General features: G+C 56.4%; 2 protein-coding genes across 2 annotated transcripts; both read left to right on the plus strand.

Annotated features, from left to right (window-relative positions):
• The first annotated feature begins 239 nt into the window (after positions 1–239).
• SIRT2 (sirtuin 2) lies at positions 240–19,322 on the plus strand. Its single transcript, XM_046682805.1, has 16 exons — positions 240–315; positions 1,126–1,172; positions 4,232–4,280; positions 4,542–4,655; positions 7,223–7,264; positions 7,417–7,523; positions 7,638–7,694; positions 8,151–8,219; positions 14,993–15,122; positions 16,835–16,894; positions 17,139–17,194; positions 17,347–17,423; positions 17,513–17,564; positions 18,224–18,294; positions 18,444–18,510; positions 18,600–19,322. The coding sequence occupies exons 1-16, from the start codon at positions 300–302 to the stop codon at positions 18,753–18,755; spliced, it is 1,170 nt and encodes a 389-aa protein (XP_046538761.1). The 5' UTR covers positions 240–299; the 3' UTR covers positions 18,756–19,322.
• Positions 19,323–19,446: 124 nt separating this feature from the next.
• Positions 19,447–26,817, plus strand: RINL (Ras and Rab interactor like). Its single transcript, XM_046682804.1, has 12 exons — positions 19,447–19,657; positions 20,759–20,847; positions 21,048–21,207; positions 22,361–22,463; positions 23,397–23,469; positions 23,555–23,619; positions 23,901–24,050; positions 24,137–24,562; positions 24,919–25,236; positions 25,463–25,594; positions 25,767–25,930; positions 26,011–26,817. Exons 2-12 carry the CDS (start codon positions 20,798–20,800, stop codon positions 26,065–26,067), a joined length of 1,698 nt encoding a protein of 565 aa, XP_046538760.1. The 5' UTR covers positions 19,447–19,657; positions 20,759–20,797; the 3' UTR covers positions 26,068–26,817.
• Positions 26,818–27,059: the final 242 nt, after the last annotated feature.

The following is a 27,059-nucleotide window of genomic DNA, read 5'->3' on the forward strand; positions in this document are numbered from 1 at the left end:
CACACCATAACCAATCAGAGCACTCAGATGGACAGCGGCTCTCTACCCATTCCCACATTTTCCGGGCGCCCTTTACCAACATGGCTGCTGGCGCGGGGCACTCTGGAACTTGTAGTCTGGCCCTCGCGTAGCTTCCTTACCTAAGAGGGGCTCACTCCCGACGTCGTGCGAACGCTTGTTTGCGGCCGCGACGGCTTCTGGGAGTTGCAGTTTTCTGCCCTATCTCTGCCCCTCCTTTTCCGGTGCCGTCACGGGACAGAGCAGTCGGTGACAGCTCCGAGGGCCCCTGTCCCGCACCCATGGCCGAGCCGGACCGTGAGTCGGGGGCCCGAGTGGGAGAGTCGGGCCGCGCCGGGGCCTGGCTGAAGGCTGCAGGCCCCGGGGCCCAAGGGTGGGCTTGATGGGGCAGGAGACAGGGGCTGCATGCCGCGGGGGAGTGGGGGCTTGGCGGCCGTTGCTTAGTGATCCATACTGCTAGGTTGGTGGGTTTCTGGGTCGTGAGGTTTTAAGGGTCCGTTTGCCGCGACCCCCAAGTTACTGATGATCGCGTGTTTCTCGCATCTTGGTCGCTAAGGACCCTCGTTTCTAAGGACTTAGGTTGCCGCGGTCCCGGTTGCTAAGAGTACCTGGTTTTTGGAGGGAACTGTAGGATGCTCGGGAACCCCTGGTGTCCCGCCTATCTCTCTCCTCTAATTCCCGTGCCTCTCCTAACCCTACTGTCCCCACTCTCCCCACTCCTCCAGTCAGAGGATCTCTTCCTGTCTTCTCCCTTCCTTTCTAAACTTCCCTCTGCTGGTGAACCTGACCCTCCCCGCACACACGCGCACACGCTCCCGTGTCCTGCCTAACGTCTCCTAAGTCTTCCTCCATGCCCTATAAGCTCTGCTTTCTCCTCCCTCTCCTAAACCTTCCTGGCCCAGCCTCTGCCCCCCACTCACCACCTCTCCCCCCAGCCCTCTCCACCCTAAGACATATGCTTTCCCCATCCCCTGCGTCTTTACTATCCCCCGCCCAGGATAATTAGGTTAGAGGATCTTCTTGCCCCCACCCCACTGCCTTGAAGCCCTTCATTGCCCCTTAACCATTCCCCACACTGTAACCACGTCTACCCCGCTCCTCCCCCAGCCTCTGACCCTCTGGAGACCCAGGCAGGGAAGGTGCAGGAGGCTCAGGTGAGATGGGGAAAGGGTGGAGGGAAGGAGAGAGACCTGCTTGTTCCCACGCCCGGCTCCCCTGGGGGGAGGCGGAAGAGGGGAGACAGTTACCCCAGGGCCCTCAGCTCACTGCCCCAGTCCCTCGCCCCACCTCCCGGGCCAGCCTCCTGGGGAATGATGGATTCTAGGAACTGTCAGAGAAGGTCGTGCAGCCTCAGCCCCAGCCTGCCCTCCCAGACTCCTCCCCGCCCGACCCTTCTGAACCTTATGTGTGCTGGGGCTGAAAGAGACAGGGATCCGACTTGGTCCCTGAACTCACGGATCTCATGAACAAGTGACTAGAGAATGGCCGTAACAGGGTGATTATGAAAGGAGCTCAGGGCACTCTGGGAGTCTAGAGTCAACTTTGTGGGGTCACAGAGCTTCCAGCTAGTCCCTTCCATGGTGGAGTCCACAGGCTGGTCTGGGAGTCAGACTGAGGTACAGACACGTTGTAGTCAGTGACGAGTGACTTAGAACTTCCTGGGGCAAGGTGAGAAGTGGTGTTCCACGCAGAGGGTCCAGCTTGTGCAAAGACCCAGGGACATGAAAGAGTGTGATGTGTCCAGTAGTTAGTGGCCAAGGGTGGTCAGCTAATTATATTCGTGGGTAGCATTTGTGGAGTACTTATTCCAGCTGGGCACTCTGCTTAGGGCTCTGTGGGCATCATCTCATTTCATCTTCCCAGCATCCCTGTTGCTGGGGGACACACAGCGAGTTGCTCCCATGTGCTGGGCAGGGCCCTCGAGTCCTTCCACAGAGCCTCACTGTCTGCAGCCTGAAAGAATGCGAGCCCACCCCCAGACACGCGGTCGCTGCTCAGATGCGGGGCAGAGCAGAAGCTGTGACTAGTGCACCCCACAGATGCCCGGCAGAGGGTCTAAGAGCTCCCGTCAGGCTGGGGCTGCTCCCTCTGGTTCCCAAAGCCAACCGCTGTCAGAGAAAAAGGTTTCATGTGAAAAAGGGATCCTCAGTCCCAAAGAGAGAGATTCGAGGATGTAAATCACAGCATTGTCTGTGACTGGGCGAAACTGGAAACAGCCCAAGTGGCTGTCAGCAGACGGGTGAAATGAACCATGGTGCGTGCTTGCAGTGCAACTCTGTAGCCGCTTAAAAGACAGAGGTGGGGCTACAGGATATTGTTCACAGGAAGATGCAAGGTGTGGCATCGTACCATGGTATAACCCATTTCTGGAAAAACAGTGAGGTTTATCTGCAGAGAAAAAGCCTGGAAAAATGATTGTCCTGTTAATAGTGGTCATTTTGCTGGGGTGGCTGAGGGAATTATGAGGCTGGTGCCCCAAGTTATACATTGGCTAATGATCAAAGTTTTTGCAAAGCTCATACAATCTTGAGAAGCAATAAAAAAGGTCTAGAAAGGAGATTCCTATGCTAAAAGGCTTGGAACCAGAGAGTGAGTGATGGGGGAGACGGCTTAAGCAGGAGAGTGAGTTGGTCAGAATTGCATTTTTACGAGGTCCCTGCAGGGCCCAGCCCTGGTCCAGCCCCGGCAGGTATTCATTTGTTCAGGGGTGGATAGTTCTGGAGCTCCTGCCAGGTGCCAGACTCTGTTCTTGTGCTGGGCATCCCGTGATGAACATGAAAGATCCCTGCCTTTGTGGAGCTGACAGCGTGGTAGGCTCTGGATGCTCGTGATCACATGATTAGACCAGGGCCTGGCCCGGTGGCACAGTGGTTAAGTTCGCACATTCTGCTTCCATGGCCCGGGGTTCGCTGGTTCAGATCCCGGGTGCGGACATGGCACCGCTTGGCAAGCCATGCTGTGGCAGGCATCCCACACATAAAGTAGAGGAAGATGGGCATGGATGTTAGCTCAGGGCCAGTCTTCCTCAGCAAAAAGAGGAGGATTGGTGGCAGATGTTAGCTCAAGGCTAATCTTCCAAAAAAAAAAGATGATTAGACCAGAGATGGCAAAGGGAAGGGCCTTCGCAGTGGAAGGGAGTGGGCTGATCCCAACAGGCCATCACAAGGAGGGTAGCAGAGTAGATCGGAGATGGAGACTGAGGCTGGGAGCCTAGGGAGGAGGCCGGGACAGGGCCCTGGTGGGGATAGGACAGGCTGGACCAGGTGGAGCCCTGAGGAGGGGACACATTATGGCGGGAGGGTGGGGGAGGGAGGCGGGAGGTGTCTGACAGACTGGGAAGCCACACTGAGATGGGGCCCAGCAGGAGGCGCAGGTTTGGGGGAGATGCTGAGGGTGGTTTGGGACACAGTGGGAGTAAGGGGCCTGGGGTCCCTTAGGGGGAGGTATCCAGGGGACTGTGGGAGCACTGGATCTGGGGACAGAGAGGTGACATCGTCAGTGACTGGGCTGAGGCCATTGGCATGGATGAGGCAGGTGGCCCTGGGAAGGCGGAGGGAGAAAGCAGGGAGGGCCCAGGGACAGAGTCCCAAGACCTGTGTTTGGGAGCCTGGCCTATGGGAGGAGCAGAGAAAGGAGGAGGAGGGGTGGGACAGGTGTATCTGGGCCTTCCAGCGGGAGGGCGAGGACCGAGGCCTTCCCACTGGCGTTATTCCTAGGAGGGGCTTTGATGAGGAGGGCTGTGGGGGTCCTGGGATGGGGTGAGGCCCACGCTACAGCAAACAAGGTGGGTGCAGGGCATGGACGTGGACACCAGGCAGGTGACAGTGGCACGAGCCAGCACTTCCCAGGCACTCATCCCGTGGGGTGCTGTTCTGAGCACCTCGCATAGGTTAACTTGTGTCATCTCATAGTGGCCTCAGGGGTGGGGGCCCTCTGACTCTGTGTCCGAGATGAGGGGCACCGAGACTCAGGAAAGTGAAGTCACCCACATGAGATGATGCTCCTCCCGAGTGGCAGGGCTGGGGCTCCAGTGCAGGCGGCCTGTCCCAGTGCCCACACAGGGGCCCCCAGCATGTCCCTCCATGGCCCCACACTTCCTCAGGCCCACCTCCCAGCCAGAGCCTTTTCCCCGAACCAGGGTGTCGCCCCGCTCCCCCCCTGCCTCCCTAACCCCACTTCTGGGGCCTGGCCACCCCACCCCCACCCCTTCCAGGACTCAGATTCAGACACTGAGGGAGGAGCGGCTGGCGGAGAAGCAGAAAGTGAGTATGTCCCTTGGGAGCCCTTGCTGGGGGGCGGTTTCAGGCACGGATTGGGGTGACACTGTTCACCTCCACCAGGGGTGACATTCAAAGTAGGTAAAATGGGTTCGCTGCCAGCCCTGGAGGCAGCTGGCTGGACCAGGCATTGAGCCTTTAGTTGTGGGAAGGCGGGTACCCCAGGGCTGGGGCAGCGGCATGCGGGGCATCTGTGTACCCCAGCTGAACGCCCGCCTGGCCGCTGTCTCTTTTCTTTTTGGCCAGTGGACTTCCTGCGGAACTTCTTCTCCCAGACGCTGGGCCTGGGCACCCAGAAGGAGCGTCTGCTGGACGACCTCACCCTGGAAGGGGTGGCCCGCTATATGCAGAGCGAGCGCTGTAAGTCCCTTGCCTGCGTGGGGCCCCAAGAGACTTCTCAGCCCCAGCCACTTGAATCACTCACATCTTTTGTTTGCAAGTAACAAGAAACCCAACTCAGCCTGCCTTTAAAAAAGCCAAAAAAGGAGTGTGTTGACCCTGTAACTAAAATCCAGCTTTAGGTATGGCTGGATCCAGGGGCTTCCATGTTGTCAAAAATCATAACCTTCTCTGGAGTTGCTCTCCTCTGTGTTGAGGGGGTAGCTCTGAATACAAGTTTCACCAGCGTAGCAACTCCCACTGAAGAGAGCTTCTTTCTCCCAAATATCTTCCATACATTTGTTCAAGCAACACAGCAGAGATTGGCTCCAGTTGGCCCAGGCTGGGTCCTGCCCATGAACCAGTCAGTGTGTCTCTGATTGGCAGACCAGTCAGTGTGTCTCTGATTGGCAGACCTGGGTCATATCTCCATTGCTGAGCCAATGACTGTGCCCTCATTGGCTGGGCATGTTTGATGGAATGAAGATGATAGTAATAGTATCTACCCACGGGGTTCTTGGGCGTTAAACCAGTTAATATAGACGTGAATGCCTGGAATGGGCCTCGAACAGGGCACGAGCTGTGTGAATGCTCCCTGTGACTATTGCTACAGGAGGCTCGTTGCAGGTCTGGCAAAGAGGTCCCTCTTGCCTGGGCCATCGTGTAATTTATATTTCTTGGTGCAAGTTGAGGTCACCAGCGTCTGAGAAACCAGCCCCTCGGCAGTCCTCGACTAGAACAATCACCCCTTTGAGGGTCCTGAACGGCCTTTTGTTGTGAACGTCTTCTCCAGTTGCCCCAGCCTCCACCTGCTGCCGGCTCCCTCCTCGGGCAGCCGGGCCACTGCCCTGAGCCTCCCTCTCCTGGGCGGGCTAGGCGGCCATCCACAGACATCTTCTGGCTTGGACTGACCCCAGCGAACGCAGGCAGTGGCCACACTGCGTTAGTTCCTTCTGTCCTGCTGCCCCTGGGTTTGAGGATCACTGGCTCATGAGGGGTGTCTATGAGGGGATGATAATCAATACTAACAATTAATTGAGCCCTGGCTGTTTGCCAGAGGCTGGACCAAGCCCTTGACAGGCGTCCTCTCATTTGGTCCTCACATTATGCTTGTGAGGTCGTTACACAAGTGATCTGGACAGACGAGGAAACTGAGGCACAGAGAGGCTGTGACGTGGTGCAGGGTCACACAGTTGACAAGAGGCAGAGTCAGGACTCGACCCCAGGCCCCCTGAGTCCAGAGCACATACTCCCTCCCACGTGGCCCCCTGGGTCCAGCCGGGCCTGGTCTGATGGTATCCCCCAGACGAAGCCCAGGGCTGAGGCTGGGCAGGCCTCGGCCTAGTTCACCCTTGCTGGCCTCCTCTGGACAGGACACCCCAGAGGCACCCTGTTCTCGGGGCCTCACACTTGTGTGTGTCCCGCGTGCCCAACTGATGCACAGACACCAGGGTACCACCTGGAGGGCTGCCCGCCAGCCAGCAACTGGGTCTCAAGAAGTTTATGGGTCTCGAGAAGTTTAGCACAATTGAGCAGAGAATAGCAGTAGACAATATGCGCTGTCTGCTCAGCGCCGGGCAGCGGCCCGAGCTTTCCGTGAATTCCTCCATTCTCTCATGGGCCCGCCAAGTCCCTACTGTCATTACGCCCATTTCACAGGGCAGGAAGCTGAGGCCCCGAGGGGTGATCCGGGCTAAGCCCCCGCTGGTGAGCAGGAGAGCCAGGATTTGAAGCCCTGCTCCACGTTCCTGCTCACTGGGCACGGGCCGAGAGTGACAAATCTCTGGTCTTCCCCTGGAAACTACCAGTGGCTGATGTGTGTTTACAGAGGAATCAAAAGTAAGATGATGAAGGAATGTGTATACTCTGCTAGAAATAGATGGTCCTCCAAGATCGGGTCCAAAAGGCGAAGTGTTGCCAGAGATTTTTGTAATACCCCGCAGGCCTTCCGGGAACCCCGGCCCCAGCCTTCTCATAAGATCTCATGCGTTTTTCTTTTGTTCTTCTTCTCCCCAAAGCCCCCCAGTACATAGTTCTATGTTCTAGTCATAGGTCCTTCTGGCTGTGCTGTGTGGGACGCCGCCTCAGCATGGCTTCATGAGCGGTGCTAGGTCCACGCCCAGGATCCGAACCAGTGAAACCCTGGGCCACCAAAGCGGAGCGCGTGAACTTAACCATTCAGCCATGGGGCCAGCCCCTCATGCATTTTTGTCTAGATCGAGTCAGGGGGAGAGACTCTCTCCAAGTGGCCTTTTCTCAAAACTGTCTAAATGGACATAATTGCAAGCAGTGGATTCTTTGTCCCCATGCTGGCTCTTCCACCAGTTGACTCTGTGACCCCTTCCCCTCTCTGAGCCTTGGTTTCCTCATCTGTAGAATATGGATGTTAACACCACCGCCTTGAGATGGCTGGGAGGACTGTTCATGCATCCGAAATGCTTGCTCCAGGGCCCGGCTCCTAGTACACCGTGTCAGGGGCTGTGATGGGTGGCTTCGTTGTGGGGCGTGAGCAAACCGTGTCACATGATCTCTAAACTCCTCTCCTGCAGGTCGCAGGGTCATCTGTTTGGTGGGAGCTGGAATCTCCACGTGTAAGTGCCCCCTCCCCCTGTAGCCACCCCCAGGTGGGGGCGCCCCTTCCAGGGCAGGAGGGGAGCCGTGTGTGGGCGCTCACCTGGGAGGTGGGTGTGGTATAGCCGGGGCCAAGGTCCCTGATCGCTTGCTCCCTGCGCTCCTCCCCCAGCCGCGGGCATCCCTGACTTCCGCTCCCCATCCACCGGTCTCTACGCCAACCTGGAGAAGTACCACCTTCCTTACCCGGAGGCCATCTTTGAGATTGGCTACTTCAAGGTGTGTGCTCCCCCAGGAGGGGTGTCTGTAACTTTGGGGGAGTAGGGTCTCCTGGCTCCGCGCTCATCCCGCCAGGGGCATCTGGCCCACTGCCCTGCGGCCCTCTCTCCACAGAAACATCCAGAGCCCTTCTTTGCCCTCGCCAAGGAGCTCTATCCTGGGCAGTTCAAGGTGAGCTCTTTTCTGCGGGGGGACAGGACAGCTGGGAGACAGCAAGAAGGGGAAGGCGCTCTTGCACAAATATTACATGGTCAGGAAGTTCATGGGCTCTGGGCCCATGACCTCGAGGCTCGGTTTTCCCATCTGTAAAATGCAGCCGTTAATAGTATGTGAAAAGGGTCATCATGAGGCTCAACAACCCACGGGAGAGCCCAGACTCTGGAGCCGGGCTTGCTTTTGTGCGAACCCCCACTCTGCAACTTACCGGCCGTGTGGCTTCGGCAAGACAGGCAGCCTCCCCGGGCCTCAGTTTCCTCCTCTGTGAAATGGGGATAGGGAAGGTCTGTGCCTCACGAGGCTGTGGGAGGATTCCGTGAGGTGACACAGGCCTGGGACAGCTCCTGGGGGCAGTGCGGGGGAGGGGGTGTTCTCGGTTACATCAGCATTGTCGCGATTGCTCCCCTGCAGCCCACCATCTGTCACTACTTCCTGCGCCTGCTGAAGGAGAAGGGGCTGCTCCTGCGCTGCTACACGCAGGTAGGCGGGGCGGGGCCCCCTAGGAGGAGCGGGGTGGGACCCCCAGCCCTGGGAGGGGCGGAGCGGGAGCGCCCAGGGAGGAGCGGGGCAGGGACCCCAAGGGGATGGCACCGGCCCTAGGAGGGGTCAGGCTGCCGGAGGTGTCCTGGCACCTCAGTGCCTGAGAGCTCGGGCCACTGCTTCTTCATCGTGGGCCTTGCATGGTGTCGCTTCCCCTCTCGCAGCCTCAGTTTCCCCTTCTATAAATCAGAGGCCAGCACAGCGGCGCCCTCTCGGGTCTGTGGGGACGTGGCAGCGACCTCCTCCCTGGGCCATCTCCTATCCCGGGGAAGGATCCCATGTCTGAGGGGACGCCGCGCGCCCTGTAGATTTTATGTTCGTTAGGGTTTTCCAGCGGATGATGCCACAATGACTGGCTCTGACGGTTTTCCAGCCGCTGCACGCGGCGTCTTCAGGGAGAGGGCTTTCCTGTAATCCGCACGGGGCCGGGAGTGGGGCCGCGGCTCGTTCCTGTGCGGTCCTTGGCGGGGGCCGCGCCCTGGGGACTCAGCCGGGAGAGCTTTCACTGTACACTTCTGGACCCGTCAACGGGACCTTCAGGGTGTCGCACCCCTAAAATGAAAAACGCCTGCACCTCTACCTTTGTTTTATGATCACGTACTGCAGTCACGTGGTGTACTATAGCACTGATGTGTGCAGGTTATCATTCATGCCTCAGCGCCTAGTTCTAAATCGAGAGAGCAGCGGCATAAAAACAAGTGTTCTAACATTTTCTTCCCGCGCCTGGCGATTTGGAGCCTGCAGCCTCAGAAGCTGCCACCAGGGGGAGGATGGGTCTTTTTTTTTTAATTGAGATTATGATAGTTCATCATTTTGTGAAATTTCAGTTGTACATTATTATCTGTCAGTCATGTTGTAGGTGCACCCCTTCACCCTTTGGGCCCATCCTCCACTCCCCTTTCCCCTGTAACCACTAATCTCTTCTCTTTGTGCATGTGTTTGTTTATCTTCCTCATATGAGGAGTCATACAGAGTTCGTCTTTCTCTATCTGGCTTATTTCACTTAGCGTTATACCCTCAAGGTCCATCCATGTTGTTGTGAATGGGACGATTTTGTCCTTTTTTATGGCTGAGTAGTATTCCATTGTGTATATACTACATCTTCTTTATCCAATCATCCATCAATGGGCACTTGGGTTGCTTTCACGTCTTGGCTGTTGTAAATAGTGCTGCAATGAACATAGGGGTGCATAAGTCTCTTTGAATTGTTGATTTCAAGTTCTTTGGATAGATACCCAGTAGTGGGATAACTGGGTCATACAGTGTTTCTATTTTTAATTTTTTGAGGAATCTCCATACTGTTTTCCATAGTGGCTGCACCAGTTTGCGTTCCCACCAGCAGTGGATGAGGGTTCCTTTTTCTCCACGACCTCTCCAACATTTGCTATTTTTCATTTTGGTTATTTTAGCCATTCTAACGGGTGTAAGGTGATATCTTAGTGTAGTTTTGATTTGCATTTCCCTGATGATCGGTGATGATGAGCATCTTTTCATGTGCCTATTGGCCATCCATATATCTTCTTTGGAAAAATGTCTGTTCATATCCCCTGCCTACTTTTTGATCGGGTTGTTTAATTTTTTATTGTTGAGTTGTGTGAGTTCTTTATATATTATGGAGATGAAGCCTTTGTCTGATGTATGATTTGCAAATATTTTTCCCAGTTGGTGGGTTGTGTTTTTGTTTCAATCCTGTTTTCCCTTGCCTTGTAGAAGCTCTTTAGTCTGATAAGGTCCCACTTGTTTATTCTTTCTATTGTTTCCCTTGTCTGAGAAGACATGGTGTCTGAAAAGATCCTTTTAAGACTGATGTCAAAGAGTGTACTGCCTACATTTTCTTCTAGAAGCCTTATGGTTTCAGGTCTCACCTTTAAGTCTTTGATCCATTTTGGTTTTTTTTTTTTTTCTGCTTTCCCCCCCAAATCCCCCCAGTACCTAGTTGTATGTTTTAGTTGTGGGTCCTTGTAGTTGTGGCATGTGGGACACCGCCTCAGCCTGGCCTGACAAGCAGTGCGATGTCCGTACCCAGGATCCGAACTGGCGAAACCCTGGGCTGCTGAAGCAGAGTGTATGAACCCAACCACTCAGCCATGGGGCCGGCCCTCATTTTGAGTTTATTTTTGTGAATAGTGTAAAAGAATGGTCGATTTTCATTCTTTTGCACATGGCTGTCCAGGTTTCCCCACACCATTTATTGAAGAGACTTTCGTTTCTCCATTGTAGGCCCTCAGCTCCTTTGTCAAAGATAAGCTGTCCATAGATGTGTGGTTTTATTTCTGGGCTTTCAATTCTGTTCCATTGATCTGTGCACCTGTTTTTGTACCAGTACCATGCTGTTTTGATTACTGTAGCTTTGTAGTATGTTTTGAAGTCAGGGATTGTGATGCCTCCAGCTGTGTTCTTTTTTCTCAGGATTGCCTTAGCAATTCGGGGTCTTTTGTTGCCCCATATGAATTTTACAATTCGTTGTTCTATTTCTGTGAAGAATGTCATTGGGATTCTGCTTGGGATGACGTTGAATCTGTAGATTGCTTTAGGTAGTATGGACATTTTTAACTATGTTTATTCTTCCAATCCATGTGCATGGAATGTCTTTCCATCTCTTTATGTCGTCATCAGTTTCTTTCAGGAAAGTCTTGTAGTTTTCATCGTATAGGTCTTTCACTTCCTTGGTTAAATTTATTCCAAGATAATTTATTGTTTTTGTTGCCATTGTAAATAGGATTGTGTTCTTGAGTTCTCTTTCTGTTAGTTCATTATTAGAGTATAGAAATGCCATTGATTTGTGTAAGTTGACCTTGTACCCTGCAACTTTGCTATAGTAGTTGATTATTTCTAATACCTTTCCAATGGATTCTTTAGGGTTTTCTGTACATAAAATCATGTCATCTGCAAACAGCGAGAGTTTCACTTCTTCACTCCCTATTTGGATTCCTTTTATTTCTTTTTCCTGCCTAATTGCTCTGGCCAAAACCTCCAGTACTATGCTGAATAAGAGTGGTGAGAGTGGGCACCCTTGTCTTGTTGCTGTTCTCAGGGGGATGGCGCTCAGTTTTTCCCATTGAGTGTGATGTTGGCTGCGGCTCTGTCTTATACGGCCTTTAGCACGTTGAGGTGCTTTCCTTCTGTGCCCATTTTATCATGAATGGCTGTTTTTGTTTTTAGTTTTGTTAATGTGGTGCACCACGTTGATTGACTTGTGGATGTTGAAGGGAGGATGGTTCTTTTTATTTTGAGGTTCAGATTTCTCAAATGGGGCAGGTGCTCCAGCCCAGGAGAGGTGGTGGCGCCAGGCTGGGGCGGCCTCTTCTTCCAGGAGGAGCCTCAGCTCCGGATAAACCTGACCTTTCTTCCCGGAGGGTCAGTTTTATCCATGGGACGTGGCTCAGGTACAATAAAAGCTGCTCTCCTGAGGCCACGTGCCTTCTGGGTGGGATTTCATGAGCTCCTCACCACGCCCTGCTGGCAGCCCTGTCTGTCAGCTCCTGTGACAGTGTTTACTGAGCACCAACCCAGTGCCAGGTCCTGCTGGCAGTGGACGGAGCAGGGCTCCCTGCCCCCCGGGGCTGACCTTGTGATGTGGGGAGAGACCGTGGACGGGATGGGGACGCAGTGTACGGCGTGTGTGAAAGGGCCAGAAGTCTGGGGAGCACAGCTGAGCAGAAAGGGGAATCAGAAGTGCTGTGTGCGTGTGTATGTGTGTGTGCAGGGGGGCAGGAGGTGCTGTTGTAAACAAGGTGTCAGGGACAGCCTCCCTGAGAAGGGGACGTTTAGACACAGACCTGTAGGAGGGGAAGGAGCGAGCCACGAGATTCTCTGCGGGGAAAGTGTGTTCCAGGCAAAGGGAACAGCCAGTGCAGGGGTCCTGAGGTGAGAATGTATTTGGCATGTTCAAGGAATCCCAAGCAGCTGGATCTGAGTGAGCGAGGAGGACAGTAGTTGGACAGAACGGGGGAGCCGAGGTCAGGGAGGTAGCAGGGTGGACCATGGAGGGCCTCAGGGGCCAGAGGGAGAACTCTGTCCTTTCTCCTGAGTGAGATGGAGCCACAGGGGGGCTCTGAGCAGGGCCCGGACGTGACCTAACCCAGGTGTCCACAGGGTCCCTCTGGGTGCGTATAGGGGACAGACTAGGGGTCAGTGGGGAGAGGGCACAGACACCCGGCAGAGGCTGCTGCAATGGTCCAAGCGGGAGAGGATGGAGGCTGGGCCGGGGGTGGGGGAGAGCATCGAGGGGGAGAAGCAGACAAGTTATGAATCCATCTGAAGGTGGAGCCGGCTGGACTTGCTGATGGATGGGGTGTGGAATGACCGTGAGGGAAAGAGGGGAGTCAAGGATGGCTGGACAGCTCTCCACGATGCTGGCGTTTTCCTGGGATGTGGGAAGTGCGGACGTGGGGGCCGCGGAGCCGTCTGGGTCGAGGCCTGTGGAGGTTGAGATGCCCATTAGACGCCAGGTGGAGAGGAGGGCAGACAGTGGATGCAGCAGTCTGGACTTGAGCTGGAGGAGCAGCTAACAGACAATGTTTAAACTCAGCAGACGGGATGGGGTCCCGGGGCCCCAGCACCAGAAACCCAGGCCCCGGGCAAAGTAACCCATCGGGGCCACACCGACTGCTCCCTCCCCAGGTCTGTCGGAGGCAAAACCCCTGTCTGCCCACGAGGGCACACCAGCTGCAGGCTGTTTTTACACGAAAGCCGGCGTGGGCACGTTCTGGGGTCAGTGTGCAACGTGCGGGCACGCCCCCCTGCTTGCAGTATTCAATGCATGGATTTAACTACACAGACACTGGAAATGGCATATTACATAAAATAGATAAAGGTGGAAAAAAATTCTACTCTCACATTTCATGAAACTGTTATTTTTTTTCAAACTTGTCACCCTCTCCTTCAGCCTCAGCTCCTCTCAGTCACTGACCCAGTTTTCTAGAACACATTGCCTTCCCGTCTTTCTGAATTGTGACGACGCAGCACTTTCGAAGCGCTGGGCGATGCTATTTTTATGTCAAGACACAGTATCCATTCAAACAGGAGAACAGTTGTCCTGTTCAGTCAAGTTGCCATGATCAACACAGCGAAACAGCACAGAGTTCTTTTAAATACATATATGGTGTTTCCACCAGACAGAGGGTCTGTCGTCGGCTGTTGTTCGCTCCCCCTCCTTGTCTGGAAGACCCTTCCCTGTCTACACCCACGGAGCAGCTTCGTGCTTTTCAAAAGCTGCCGTCGATGCCCAGGGACACGATGTCTGGTAGCAAAAAGTGAGCAGAGGTTTAAAAATCAGGAGGTTACACCTGAAAACGCAGGCTCCAGGCCCCTCCTGGAAGGTGCGAGGAGCTGGCTGCACGCTGGCTGACTTTCCCAGGGAGAGCGGGTGGCCGGAGCTGTGCGGCCACTGTCCCCTCCAGGAACGGCCCACCACTGCCCCGGGCCCACCTCCCCACCTCGCCCCGTTCCCTGTGCGGTCAGGTGTTAGTTGCTGTGTGTCATCGAGCGTCCGCTGATGCTTGTCCTTTAGCAGAGAACTTCCTTGGCCGTATTCCCAGCCCCCCACTTCCCGCCCTCGAGGCCACCGCTGTCGCCCGCCTCTCGTGTCTGCTTCGAAGATCTTCTGCCCTTGGGGAAGCAAACACACAAATTCACGTATCATTTTCCCACATCCTGAACCCACTGCCTTGGTTCTTCTGGACCTTTCGCATCTTGGAGAGATCATTTTACATTAGTCCGTCAGGTCGGCCTCGTTCTTTTTTGCTTGTTTGTAGCTTCTGTGTCAAAAGCGGCATCAAAGGATAACAGAGGCATTTAGCAGTTCTTTTCCGTGTTCTTTAGTTATTTGCACGCACACTGCGTACTCACATGCACGGGAGTCAGCTAGGAGACTGTGTCAAGCGACAAAGGCAAAACTTGGATTTCTAGTCGGGGGGGAGCTGCAGAGCTGGGAACAGTGACTCTTGTCTGTGCGTTCAGGGGACAAGCTGACTGCTGGCGGGGAGCAGCCACTGCCCTTGAAAGGGAACCCTGATGCTGTTCATGGAGCCTCTGGGAAAGCTTGTGGGTTCAGCTGTGGGGCGCGTGTGATGCGTCGAATGTCTGCCCGTGTCCCCCGTTAGCACCATTCCTCACGGGCAAACAAAAGCTGCTCCAGAGGAGGCTGTGTGTTTTGAGAACAAGGAGCGAGCACAAATGTCTAAGTGGAAGAGAACGTTCTCTCTTGTTTAATGAGGAACGTATCTCTGTCTTAAGAGAATGAAAGTTAACATGCCATCTATGAAACAGACCATAGTAAGAAACCTGACTGCTCAGTAGGCAAACAGTGTGACTCAAGCCAAATGACCCCTCCTGATTTGTCTATTTATGTTAATGCCTGGCCAGGGCTGCCACGTACAGCTGTGCAGGTTGAGTACTGCACGAGGGTGCTGTGTCTGAGAGGGCTCCATTTACAGTGAAGACGTTGTGGATTTGTACATTTATTTCAATTTCTGGCAGGTGGCACTAAAGTGTGGGCTTCTAGCAAGACAAATTTTCTGAAAAGTGGAAGCAAAGTGGTCTGAATTTGCAAAAAATGCCATATGGGCTGGTGGTGGCAGTGGGCCTGGGCTCATAGACATTTGAGTTTGGTCCCCTGCTTTTAAGCGTCTATGACCTTGACCCGTTCAGTGGCTTTCAGACATACCCTGCCCCTACTTCTCCCCATCTCTCTTCCGTCTCTCTCCCTCCAGAACATAGACACCCTGGAGCGCGTGGCGGGGCTAGAGCCTGAGGACCTGGTGGAGGCCCACGGCACCTTCTACACGTCGCACTGCATCAGCCCCGTCTGCCGGCGGGAGTACACGCTGGGCTGGATGAAAGGTGAGCGGCTGGAGGCCATCCTCGAGGACAGGCTTTCCGCCCACCGTCCCCTCCTCAGCGCCAGGAGCAGGCTCTCCACCAAGTGGCACAGTTCTGTCCTGCACGGCTCTGGGGCTCTTTTTAGCAGATAATGGCAGCCCTCCAAGATGAAGTGGCAGTAGGGCTTCATTGCTCCCCACACCAGCTTGCAGCCAGGTTGTAATGGATGCAAGCCCCAGACCAACTTCAGCCACACGCTGACGTGCCTTAGCAGAGAGGCACCCACGTGCTTGTACAGACCCGAGCTTAGTCCTTCGAGGGGCTCCGACCTCATCTTACTGAGCTGCCCGTCAAGGCAAATGCGACTGCCTTCTGAGAAGAGCAGAGCTGTCCCGTAGAACTTTCTGAGAGGAGGGAGAGAGTCCGTGCTGCGCTGTCCAACACGGCAGCCACTGGCTACACATGGCCGCGGAGCGCTTGAAGTGTGGCGAGTGGGACCCAGGAACTGAATTTTAGATTTTCTTTAGTTTTTATTAATTTCAATTTAAAAAGCCACGTGTGGCTGTGACCACCACGTTGGCCAGCACTGTGCTGGGGCACGAGATTCGCTCAGCCGTTATCAGATTCAGGCGAGTGGAATCTGTGGTGCCTGGGACCAGACACAGCCCTGGTTCGGAAGGAAGCCCAGGGCTGTCGCTCAGGGTGCAGACTACAAGCTTTGCTAGAATCATGGGCCCTGTTGATGTAAGTGTCCAAAAAATAAGCCCAGCCAATCTACATTTCTTGAATACCAGTGAAGCCCTATTTCTGACATCGATTGTGCGGATTAAGAAGCCGCTTATTTCACTGGTGGGAAGCCTTTTCTGACCTTCTTTATGCTGATTTCACAAAGCCCCTGGTGTCCATGTGAGACAGGACAGCTGCCGCACGTGGAGGAGTGTGGCCAGCTGACCGCCCCGGGCCCTGGATCCTGACCAGCCCGCTGCGCGCAGCTGGGGACCACACAATTCACATCCCCCCGCCGTGTTTCATTTATGGCGATGTCACATGCGTCACCCACAGAATAGCATGCTGTCAAGGCAGAAATATTTTCAAGTAAATTACAGACATAAAACAGTGCTCTGTGAATATCTGATGAAGGAATGAATGAATAGTTGCACGAACAAGCTAGGATCTGTGAGTTGCAAGTGAGCAACTGTTTTCAAGTGTCCCTCATCAATAAGCAATAAGGAGTATTGTCACAAGGATGGTGGGGGGGGTCTGTCACAGAGCCTGAGGGTGGGAAGCAGCTGGGCCTAAGCATTTGTCCTCACCCCAGGGGCATCTGCATATGCTTCCCTCGCTCTCCGCCACCAGCCTGGGACCCGCCAGGCCCCTCTAACAGCTTGAGCCAGGGCTGCCCCCACAGCCCCACTGGAGGAACTCCTCCCCTGAGTCCAGATCCCTGAGCCGGGGATGGTGATCCCCTGTTAGGGGCCAGCGTCTGCTCCTCCCTTTATTCTGCCATTCAAGGGCTAGAGCCTGGGGCTGGAGCCCCCTGCCCCCCGGAATCCTGGGGGCTGGGGGTGGTGGGGGCTGTTCTCTAAGAAGGGGGGGGTCCTTTCTGGGCAGGCACCCCCCCCCCCCGGTCCCCCCGCTTTCTGAGCTGTGTTTGTTGACTGTGAAGGGAGGGGGCGGGGCAGCCCCAGCCCAGAGCCTCTTAGCTCCTTCTCTCCTTCCCTTCCCGCGCCCAGAGAAGATCTTCTCCCAGGTGACTCCCAGGTGCGAGAAGTGTCAGAGCGTGGTGAAGCCTGGTGAGCACACCCCCAGCGACCCTGTCCCACAGGCCCCCTCACCCTCACCCCGCCCTGACCGGAGCCCCAGATCTGCCCCAGGGGGAGTAGGTTCTGTGCCCCTGGCCTGTCCCCGCTGCTCTGCACTCCCCCTCAGCCCCTGGGTCTGCCTTCCGCTCCGGCCTGTTCTCTCTCTCTGTGCCCCCACTTCACCGTCTCTTTCCGTCTCTCCATCCATGCGTCTGTCCACCTCTCTCTGCCCCAGACATCGTGTTCTTCGGGGAGAGCCTCCCAGCGCGGTTCTTCTCCTGCATGCAGTCAGTGAGTGTCCCTCCCTGCCACCGCCCGCCACCCCGCCAGCCTGTGGGGGCAGCCCCGCCCCGGGGAGGGCCCTTCCTCAGCCAGCTGCAGGTGGGCGGGGGAGGCAGGGAAGGCTCCCAGAGCCCAGAGCCCTCACTGGCCACCCCCTCCAGGACTTCCTGAAAGTGGACCTCCTCATCATCATGGGCACCTCCCTGCAGGTGCAGCCCTTTGCATCCCTCATCAGCAAGTAGGTCGGGCGTCGGGGGCGGGGCTGTGGGGTGCTGGGGACTGGGGAGCCGCCAGGGATCCTCACCACTCAGCTCGCCGTCCCCTCAGGGCGCCCCTGTCCACCCCGCGCCTGCTCATCAACAAGGAGAAAGCTGGCCAGGTGAGTGGCTTGGATTCACATCCTTCCGTTCTCCCCTCCTCCTCCTCACTTGGGTCCCATGTTCCCTCCCAGTGGCCTCCTCGGGCATGAGGGGACAGGTCTCTAGGTCTCAGTCTTTGGACCCCTCAGCTCGGAACCAGGCATCTGGAGTCGAGAGGGTCAGCTTCCAGCTCCTCTGACCCTAGGATTCCGCAGGCCTCTGCGCCATTCAGGACCCTTTTCAGCAAGTGACTGAACCCCAGCTCAAAGCGACTTAAGCAGAAGCAGGAACGTGTGCTTCCCGGGACTGAGGAGTCAGGGCCCACCGGACCACGGCCTTCAGCTGTGCCCCTGGGGCCCCCGCTCCCTGTCTCGGCTCCTTTCCTGAGGTCACCTCGTTCCCAGGCAGGCCTCCCTCCCGGGGAGAGATGTTTCCTCCAAGCAGCAAAGCATACCATGTGCCAGATGCTGAGCTAAGCATTTTCTGTGTATTAACCCACTGCCAGGACCACCTGGGAGTGGGTTCCATGATCACCCCCACTCGACAGATAGGGAAACTGAGGTTCAGAGAGGTCAGGTCCCTGGAGTGAAGTCACCGAGCTGGGATGCAGACCCAGGCCGCCTGGCTGCAAGGTCGGTGCTCTTAGCTACCCCCCCGCCGTTCCCCCCGTCCCCTGCAGACGGACCCCTTCCTGGGAATGATGATGGGTCTCGGCGGAGGCATGGACTTTGACTCCAAGAAGGCCTACAGGTGAGGCCTGGGCCTGTGGTGGGGGGGGGGGGTAGCCTGCAAGGGCCAGGGCCACAGAGCGAGGGAAGGCGCGAAGACAGAGGGACAGGGCAGAAGCGGCAGGGGCCTGGGACCAGCCCGGGAGCTCTGACTCTCTCACCCGCCCGCAGGGACGTGGCCTGGCTGGGGGACTGCGACCAGGGCTGCCTGGCCCTTGCTGACCTCCTCGGATGGAAGGTGAGGAGACTGCGCGGCCCAGCCCACCCTGAGCCCAGTCCCTGGGCCGCATGGGGTCCGCTGACCTCTGTGACCTTTGCCCCCTGCAGAAGGAGCTGGAGGACCTCGTCCGGAAGGAGCATGCCAGCATAGACGCCCAGTCAGGGCCGGGAAGCCCCAACCCCACCACTTCAGGTTCCCCCAGCAAGTCTCCACCTCCCGCCAAGGAGGAAGCCCGGACCACGGAGGGAGAGAAACCACAGTGACAGCGTGTCCCCCGGGCGGGACGCCCCGCTCCTTTGGGACAGCTGAGCCCCACCAGCCCCTGCCCCCTCTAACTTTTAGCTCTTGTCAGGGGAGCTCAGAACATTTCCTCAGTCTCTTAACCTCTCCCTCCCAAAACGGGGATCCCAGACCCCCGGATCCGGCAGATCTCTAACGTCTCCAAGGGGCCGAGGCGTGGGCAGCCTGGCTCTAACCCCTGCAGCCTCCACCCACCCCAGGGTGAGGCTCAACCTCCCTCATCTCTAACTGCTCCCAGGGCCGGGGGTGCCTCCACACTTCTAACCGACACAGGATCCCAGGACAGGGGTCCCGGGCCCCCACGCCCTCTGCTGCTCCCAGGGGCCTGTGGCCAAAACCTAACCATCCCTGGGGGCGGGGAGGGGCCTTCCAAACATGACTCACACCCTGTGGGGGACCCCCAAGTCCCTGCCTCCAACTCCCAAAGTGAGTGCTGGGCCCCCTTCACTCAGGACCCACTTCCCACTCGGGGATGGACAGAGGCGTTGCTTATCGGAGAGAAATTAAAAACGAGAGACAACTAACACTTAGCTGTCTGGCCTCGCTGTTCCTTTCTGTGGGCGCACCGGGAAGCCACTGGAGGGAGGGTCAGATTTTGGGCCTCGATGGAAACTGGGGCATCTACAGGCCTGTGTGAGGAGCAGAGCGCAGGTGCCAAGAGGGGCCTCGGGGCAGTGGGAGCCTTGTGGCTCTCCCCTGGACTCCCAGGCTGCCAGGGTCCTTTCCTCCCAAGGCCTGAGCCCCGGAAAAGAGGGAGGAAGGTCGATTTCAGATACCCCCCAGCCCCGCCTCTTCCCCCAGCCCGCTCAGCTTCCTCTCTGCGAGGAACACTTTCACTTCCTGTTACTCCAGGCCTCGAGAACAGGTAGGGGGCCCCAGGGGCCGAGCAGCTGGCATTGTCACCCCCCACTGCCTCCCTGTGGTATCAGGCAGGTGCCCCATCCCATGCGGCCCAGCACCACCCACCTCCTCCTGTCTCTCGTGGTACCTAGGCAGCCTCTGCCTCCATCCCCCGCTCCTCCCGCCTGCTCTCCCCGGGGGAGGGCACCTGCTCTCTGCTCCCCCTTCCTGACACCCTGGGCTTCTGTTCAGTGGGCTGATGGATTTGTTTGGCTCTTCATTATCCATCTCCCATACCCACCCCAAGCAAGAATGGAAGCCCTTTTGAGCAGGAGCCTATGCTGCCCATCGCCCTTTCCCCAGGCTCTGGCTCCTAATTCTGGGCATGAACCCAGTCAGTCTTTGTTGGATGGATGGGTGCATGCGTGGACCCTCCCTCCCGGACCCAGGTTTCCTACTTCTGAGAGGCTGCAGGGAAAATAGTCAAAACGCCCTCCTCAAGTGATAACTCACGGTCGGACTGTGTACCTGCTTAAGGGTGGGGTCCAGTGGATGGATGGGTGGAGGGAGAGATGTGGGATAGAGCAGAGAGTGAAATGTCCATAGTGGAATCCAGGTAGTGAGTATATGGATGTTCACTGTAAAATGTTTCCAGTTTTCCTGAATGTCAGAAAATTTTCATCATAAAATGTTGGGGGAAATATCTGAGGTCCCCTCTGGCCTGGGGGTGGGGAGGAGGAGGGGATACTGTGTGACATGTGTCCTGGTTATGGAGTGCCTACTATGCCCCGAGCCCATTTCCAGGCACTGGGTTTTGGCAAGGGTCGTTATTCAGCTGGTCCACATTTGTGTGGCTGCTCCAGATGCTAAAATCTGAAATATTTCCCTACCACTTCGTAAAGAGCTGTCATTTTGAGTCCTCTCCCCACACCCCAAGACATACCGGCATCGCTCCTGGGATCCCCAGATCTCCCCACCATCCAGCAGCTGAAGAATTAACACCTGGCAGAGCAGGGGGTCTCGGGTCCCTTCTGATTGGTCAGGGCCTCTGCCATACTGGCTGTAAATATTGTGAATATTGCTCCTGGGCTGGAGCTGACTCGAGCCTTATCTTCCTCCCCTCCAGGGGCCAGACCAAGGCTCGCTGGCCTCCCACATCCTGAGGATGGCCTGGCCAGAGGACAAGGCCGCAGCAGGCCCCACCGACGGGGAGAGGTGAGGGCTGCTGGGGTCGAGATCTCCATCTCCTGTCCCTGAATTCAGAAGTCCCTTCCATCTAATGCCTACACCCCACAGGACCCCAAGCCCCATCTCTAAGCCTTCATCCTGGGCTGCCTTTCCTGCGCCTTTGACCCCGCCTTAGTGCCCAACTGCCCACCTCTGACCCTTGGTCTCCTGGACCCTGCATGTCCCAGACTGGCCCCATCACAGATGAATGGAGCAGGCGAGATCCCCTTAGGGGTCCTCAGGACCCCAGAGCCACTCCTTCGCCTGCAGAGGACATGGGGGGTGTGGCAGATCCCAGAGCTGGATGCACAGGAGGCAGAAGTGCTTCTGGAACTGTGGCCACCAGGGGTGAGTACTCACAGCCGGGGACCCCCCCACCGACCCTCCCCATGACACCCTGGATCCCTCAGGACTCTTGCTGTTTGCTAGTGACAAACACAACACAAATCAGCAACCCAAAAAGGCAACTTATTGATTCAAATAACTGAAGAACTGAGAAGTAAAAGTAATTTTTGGAATGTCTAAATCCTGAGCATCAGACAACTTACGAATTTCTCTTCGTCCCCCTGCTTGGCTTAGCTTTAAAGTGTGGGGAATTCTGGACATTTGGGGCTGCCAGTAACAAGCGCTGATCCTATAGTAGCTGAGATAAACAGGCGTGGATCTTTCTCACATAACCAGAAAGGACGCTGCTGGCTCTAGTGCAGCAGCTCAGGGGACATAAAGGCCAGCTTCTCCGCAATTCTCTTGGACGTCCCTCATGGTCGCCCAGTGGCTGCGCAGGTCCAAGCATACGTATGCATTCCAGGCAGAGGAAGGGAAGAAAGGAGGCACCAGTCGCATCTGTTTCTTTTACCAGGGGGGGAAGAAAAAAGGCCTCACAAATGATTCAGAATATATGGATGGGGCCCAGGTAGCAATATTTTTAAAAACTCACCTGGGAATTATACAGCCGGAAGTGGGATACACTGCCTACGTCAAGCAGTATCCACCTTCCACGGCTGGGCCTATTAATGCCCTGAACGGAGCTGGAGTTTTGCAAGGAAAAGGGGGTAGATGTGGATAAGGTAACTAATAGGTCTGCCACAGCTTCCTCCTCAGAGGGGGCTCCTCCTGTGGTGGCAGAGATGGTTGGTCCCAGCTCAGGGCCAACACATCTCACCAGCTTAGCAACCCCCGCGTCAAAACAGACCTCCTTCCAAAGGGCTCCAGCAAAAATCCTGTGGAAGATTTCCATTGGCTGAGCTTGGTTCACGTGCCCATCTCCGGGCCAATCACAGTGGTGGTCAGAGAGTGCTGTCATCCTATTGATTAGGTCAGATCATGGACCCACCCCTAGGGCTTGGGGAGAGTTAGTCCCACCCACAGGCCCTGAGAGTACTAGTGGGTTTCTGTAAAAGAAATTTGGGGTTTGGAACCCAAAATAAGGGAAATGGATGCTAGGCAGGCAAAAGTCTCTGCACGAATTCTCTTCAAGCTGACCTTCGCCTCCACCCCACAGAGTTTCCTGGTCACAGGACACGACCCCAGCCAGGTCCTGGTGTTGAGGACAGGACCTTCGCCAGGGGAAGTCAACACCTACCGGATCCAGAAGCTTCCTGGAGGTGAGGAGCCCAGCCCTGACTCTCCAGGCCACAGCAAATTTATCACCAAGAATACTTTTTACTTCCAAAATACCTCCTGAATCTTCCCAATCCTGTCTGCCTCCATCACTCTGGTCCAAGCCACCGTCACCTCCTGTCTAGATAATTGCAATGGCCTCCTCTCTGGTCTCTCTGGTCCCACCCTTTCCTTCCTGCAATCTATTCCGAGCACACAGCCAGAGTGGTATTTTCAAACATCGATTAGATGTTACACACCCCTCCCCCAACTCCCTGCAAAGAATATGCAACATCCTTATGTACAATTTTAAACTCCAACATCATAAGATGTTGTGTGATTGGTCCCTGCCCACCTCTCCATCGACTGCCCCTCATTCACTCTGCTCTGGCCACGTTGTCCTCTCCCCTGTTCCTTGAGCATGCTAAATGTGTCCCGTCTTCAAGGCCTCTTCCTTTGTTCTCCCTGCCTGAATGCCCTTCCTTGAATGGTTGGTTTGGTCCCCATCCTTCAGGCATCTGTGACCACCACAGTTAACATAGCCCCTAGTTATTTTCAATTGCTCCATTTCGTCCACAGCACTCCATATAATATACACATAGCTTTGTTTGTTTACTCATTTATTTTCTGTCTCCCTCCAGTAAGAGGTAAGCACAGGCAGGCAGTGAATGTGTCTGCCTTTTGACAACTGTATCCCCAGTGCCTCGAAATGAATAGTTAGTCAATAAATATTTGTCTAATGAATGAATCCTATTTGGTGGCATAAGTGGGATGTGAGCATAAAGACACAGGGGAAAATGGGGATGCCAAGGGGTGGAAATTTCCCTGTTCAGAGGGTTCCTGGGGGGAGTGCAGGACTGGGGAAGACAGAATCCCAGGAAAGAAAGGCTGGCAGCCCTCAAGTTCTCTAACTTGTCCCTGTTTGCCCCCTCCCCAAGGTGTGTCTCTGGAATCCTCTAACCTCTGCATGCAGGACCTGCTCCATCTCCTGGCCTTCCTATCAGCCAGCAGGTACAGGTCACCCATCAAAAGGGCTAAGGGGACTCCTTCCCTAAGACACCCTGCCCCATCGTGGCTCCCCTTTATCTTTTCTCAGGGATGTTTTGCCCAGAACACTGCTCTTGCCGCCTCCCACTCTAGGGCCAGGAGACCAACACACAGGTGAGGCATGGTTCTCCAAGAGAGGGAGGGGCCAACTTTCCAGCCTTCTTGGTCCAGGAGGATGGCACTTGGGGGACAGACTACTGGGTCCGAGGGAGGGTAGGGGTGGGGGTCTGGGAGAGTTGGGGAGGCTCGACTCCTGGACCTGAGCAAGGAGGGGCCCAGGACCAATCCTCAGCTCCTCCAGTAATGAGGCTGGGAATTAGGTCTCCTGGTGCCCTGAAGGAACCAGGGCTGGCCCCTCAGACATCTGGGACACCTCACTTTCTGCTGGCCCCCAGATGCTCTGCAGATTGGCAGCATCCAGCTCAACACAGCAGGGAGGGTGCTCTCCGTGGTGAACAAGCTCTACCTGGAGACCCACAGAGAGTGGGGGATGGACCAGGGTCCCCCAGAGACACTTCCAAAGACTGAGGAGAGACACCATCCAGGTTCGCTGGGCAGGGCCCTGGGCCCCTGAGGGGTGAGGGAGCTGCTGCTGCTCTTCTGTGGGACCCACCCCTCTCCCAACATCCAGCCCCTAGGCACTCCACCCCTCACCGGGTCTCCTGGGTGGAAGGCCCACTCAGCCCAGAAGGCCACCATCCTAGGCCAGCTCTCACCAGCCTGGTGGAGGAGAAAGAGGAGGAGGAGAAGGAGGAGGAGGAGGAGCATAACGACTACAAAGATGAAGAGGAAGGACCTGAGGATGTGCTCACCCAACACGTCCGGGTTCTGGCCCGGGCTCGGAGCAGCTATGTGGCCAGGCAATTTCGGAGCCTTCGGGCGCGCCTCACCTCAGATGCTCGGGGCCCCCACAGGCCTGGGGACCCCGCCACAGAGCTGCTCCAGGATGTGCGGCACCTGCTCATTGACCTCCAGGATCACCTAGCAAAGGACCCAGATGTCAGGGCCGTCTTTGGGAGCAGGGGCCCTGGGGCCCCCCAGAAGGACCAGGATCTTGGTAATGAGGAGGACGGGGAGGGAACTTACGGCCACTCTCTGAACCCCCCCGTTTCACGTGTGCCATCTCTTGGCCCTACATATGTGTTCACACCCAACTTCCATCTCTCCCTCCACGTGCACACAGATGCCCTTTTCTACGTAGAGTAACACCTGTTCTGTTCCCCACTGCTCCATCTCACACATGTGTGACAGCCACACTCCCTCTCCCACTCGCGTGTTCACACCCATGTCTACACCGGTGGGTGTCCAGAAGCTAGAGAGGGGTGGCGATCAGCCAGGGTGGTTCGGTGGAGCGAGTGGATGGGCGTGGGTCGGCCTGGCAGCCCCTCCCTCACCCACCCGAACCCCTCGCAGGCCCCGCGGTGGAGGCGGCCTTGTGCCGGGCGGTGCTGGCGCCCCTGAAGCCCGCCCTGTGGTCGCGACTCCGCACACTCCGAGCCCCGGAGCTGCGACGACTGCGGCGGCGACAAATAGCCCTGCGGGCGGAGGCGGGGCCTCCGGGAGCGCAGGGGGCGGGGCCTGAGGGGCAGGCCCCCGCCCCCGCCGTGCGGAGCCGCATCCACGCGCGCCTGGAGCATCTCCATGCCGCCTGCTCCCCACGCCGCAAGGTGGCGCTGCTGCTGGCGATGTGCAGTGACATCTACGCGGGCTTGGCTCGGGGTGAGAACCAAGGTAAAGGAGGCGTCTGCGTCTACCTGGACGTGGAGTGGCTTGGGGGTGGCGGGAACCAGGTAGGAGGCGCCTGTGCTCGCACGTCGAGGAGAGAGGGTGGCATGCTCCAGTGGGAGGTGTCTATGCGACCCAGGGAAGGGCAGCCAGCGCCCTCGGCCCTGGGGACCAGATGGGAGGTGTCCACACGCCCCCATCTACCTCAGAGCCTGTCCTCCCGCTGCCCCAGAGCCCATGGGGGCCGACGCCTTCCTGCCGGCGCTGACGGAGGAGCTGATCTGGAGTCCGCACATTGGGGAGACGCAGCTGGACGTGGAGTTTCTCATGGAGCTCTTGGATCCGGATGAACTTCGAGGAGAGGGTGAGCCCTCGTCGTCCCCAGAGCGCCGGCACCCAACGGGCGGCGCCCCGGGGCTGCCCGCGCCCCAGACAGCCTCGCCCTGGGCAGTTGGGAAGGCGGGCAAACTGCAGGAGCGCCTCGGGCGACCGGGGAGGCAGAGAGAGCTGCGCTGACCTCCCCTTCTTGTCCCTAGCCGGGTACTACCTGACCACGTGGTTCGGGGCGCTGCACCACATCGCCCACTACCAGCCCGACGCGGGCCGCGCGCCCCAGGGGCTCAGCTCCGAGGCCCGCGCCTCCCTGCGCCAGTGGCACAGCAGGAGGACGCTGCACCGCCAGGGCGGCCCCGGAGCCCAGGTGACCGCGCGGCCGCACCGCGGGCGGAGGGGAGGGCTGCACCTGTTGCCTTCCTGACCCGGCTGCCCCTCTCCCCGCAGGCCGACCTGCCCTTTGAGGAACCGTGGGCGGTAGAGACGGTGCCGAGAGATCAATGAGGATTAGGGGTCTTAAACCCTTCTGCTCTTCAAGCCAGACGGGAGAGGCGCCTGGGACAGCGCCAACTTCTGCCCCCTGTGGCTTAGGGGCAGCAAGGGGCAGGGGATGCTTCCCGGGAAAAGGGAGCAGGCCCACCTCTGGGCCTTTGCATTGGCTGTTCCTACTTCCCCGGAATGCCCTTCCCTAACATCCATACTGCTCCTTCCTCCCTTCCTTCGGGTCTTTAGGCAGACGTCACCTTCTCAGTGAGGCTCTCCTAGGTCCCCCTAAACTGGATTCCCCAGGGCCCAGTGTAGTCACAGGGTCCTTGTGAGAGGGAGGCAGAAAGGTCAGAGTCACAGAGAGGGACGTGATGATGTGAGCAGAGGTCGGAGGGGTGACCGGGAGCTCCGGAGTGCAGGCACCCTCCGGAAGCTGAAAAACACAAGGAATGGATTTTCCCTTGGAAACTCCAGAAGGAACCTAGTCTTTGATTTTAGGTACGTAAGACCTCTGTTGGACTTCTCAGCTTTCGAACTGCCAGACAATAAACTTGTGTTGTTTTAAGGCACCAAGTTCGTGGTGGTTTGTTACCGCAGCCGCAGGGGACTAATACACTCCCGTACTCTGATCTGTATTTTTTTCTGCAGAAGCGATCACTCCCCAACGTGCCATATAATAGACTTATTTATTGTGTTAATGATCCATAGTCTTCTCTCTCCTCTTAGAGCAGCACGGTCCAACAGAAGCACAATGCCAGCGACACGTGTCATTCTAAGTATCGTAGTAGCTCCATTTAAAAAAAGACTAAAGAGAAGCAAGTCAAATTAATTTTAATAACGTATTTGATTTAGCCCAGTATGTCCCAAATATTATCACTTCAACACATAATCAATTTGAAAAATTTCTGAGATATTTAACATTATTTTTGTGTGTGCTACATCTTAAAATCCAGTGTGTATTTTACCCTTCGACACATCTCAGTTTGGACTAATCACATTTCGAGGGCTCA

Source organism: Equus quagga, chromosome 13, assembly GCF_021613505.1.
Source record: "Equus quagga isolate Etosha38 chromosome 13, UCLA_HA_Equagga_1.0, whole genome shotgun sequence".
NCBI lineage: Eukaryota > Metazoa > Chordata > Mammalia > Perissodactyla > Equidae > Equus > Equus quagga.

What these genes read in the sequence shown, in the direction of transcription:
- SIRT2 (XM_046682805.1), top strand. An exon ending in TCTATCCTGGGCAGTTCAAG is followed by an intron (nt 7,695 to 8,150) that starts GTGAGCTCTTTT and finishes GCTCCCCTGCAG; the next exon opens with CCCACCATCTGTCACTACTT. An exon ending in TCAGAGCGTGGTGAAGCCTG is followed by an intron (nt 16,895 to 17,138) that starts GTGAGCACACCC and finishes TCTCTGCCCCAG; the next exon opens with ACATCGTGTTCTTCGGGGAG.
- RINL (XM_046682804.1), top strand. Translation starts at nt 20,798, where the DNA reads ATGGCCTGGCCAGAGGACAAGGCCGCAGCAGGCCCCACCGACGGGGAG. An exon ending in GCCAGGAGACCAACACACAG is followed by an intron (nt 23,620 to 23,900) that starts GTGAGGCATGGT and finishes GCTGGCCCCCAG; the next exon opens with ATGCTCTGCAGATTGGCAGC. An exon ending in GGCTCGGGGTGAGAACCAAG is followed by an intron (nt 25,237 to 25,462) that starts GTAAAGGAGGCG and finishes CCGCTGCCCCAG; the next exon opens with AGCCCATGGGGGCCGACGCC.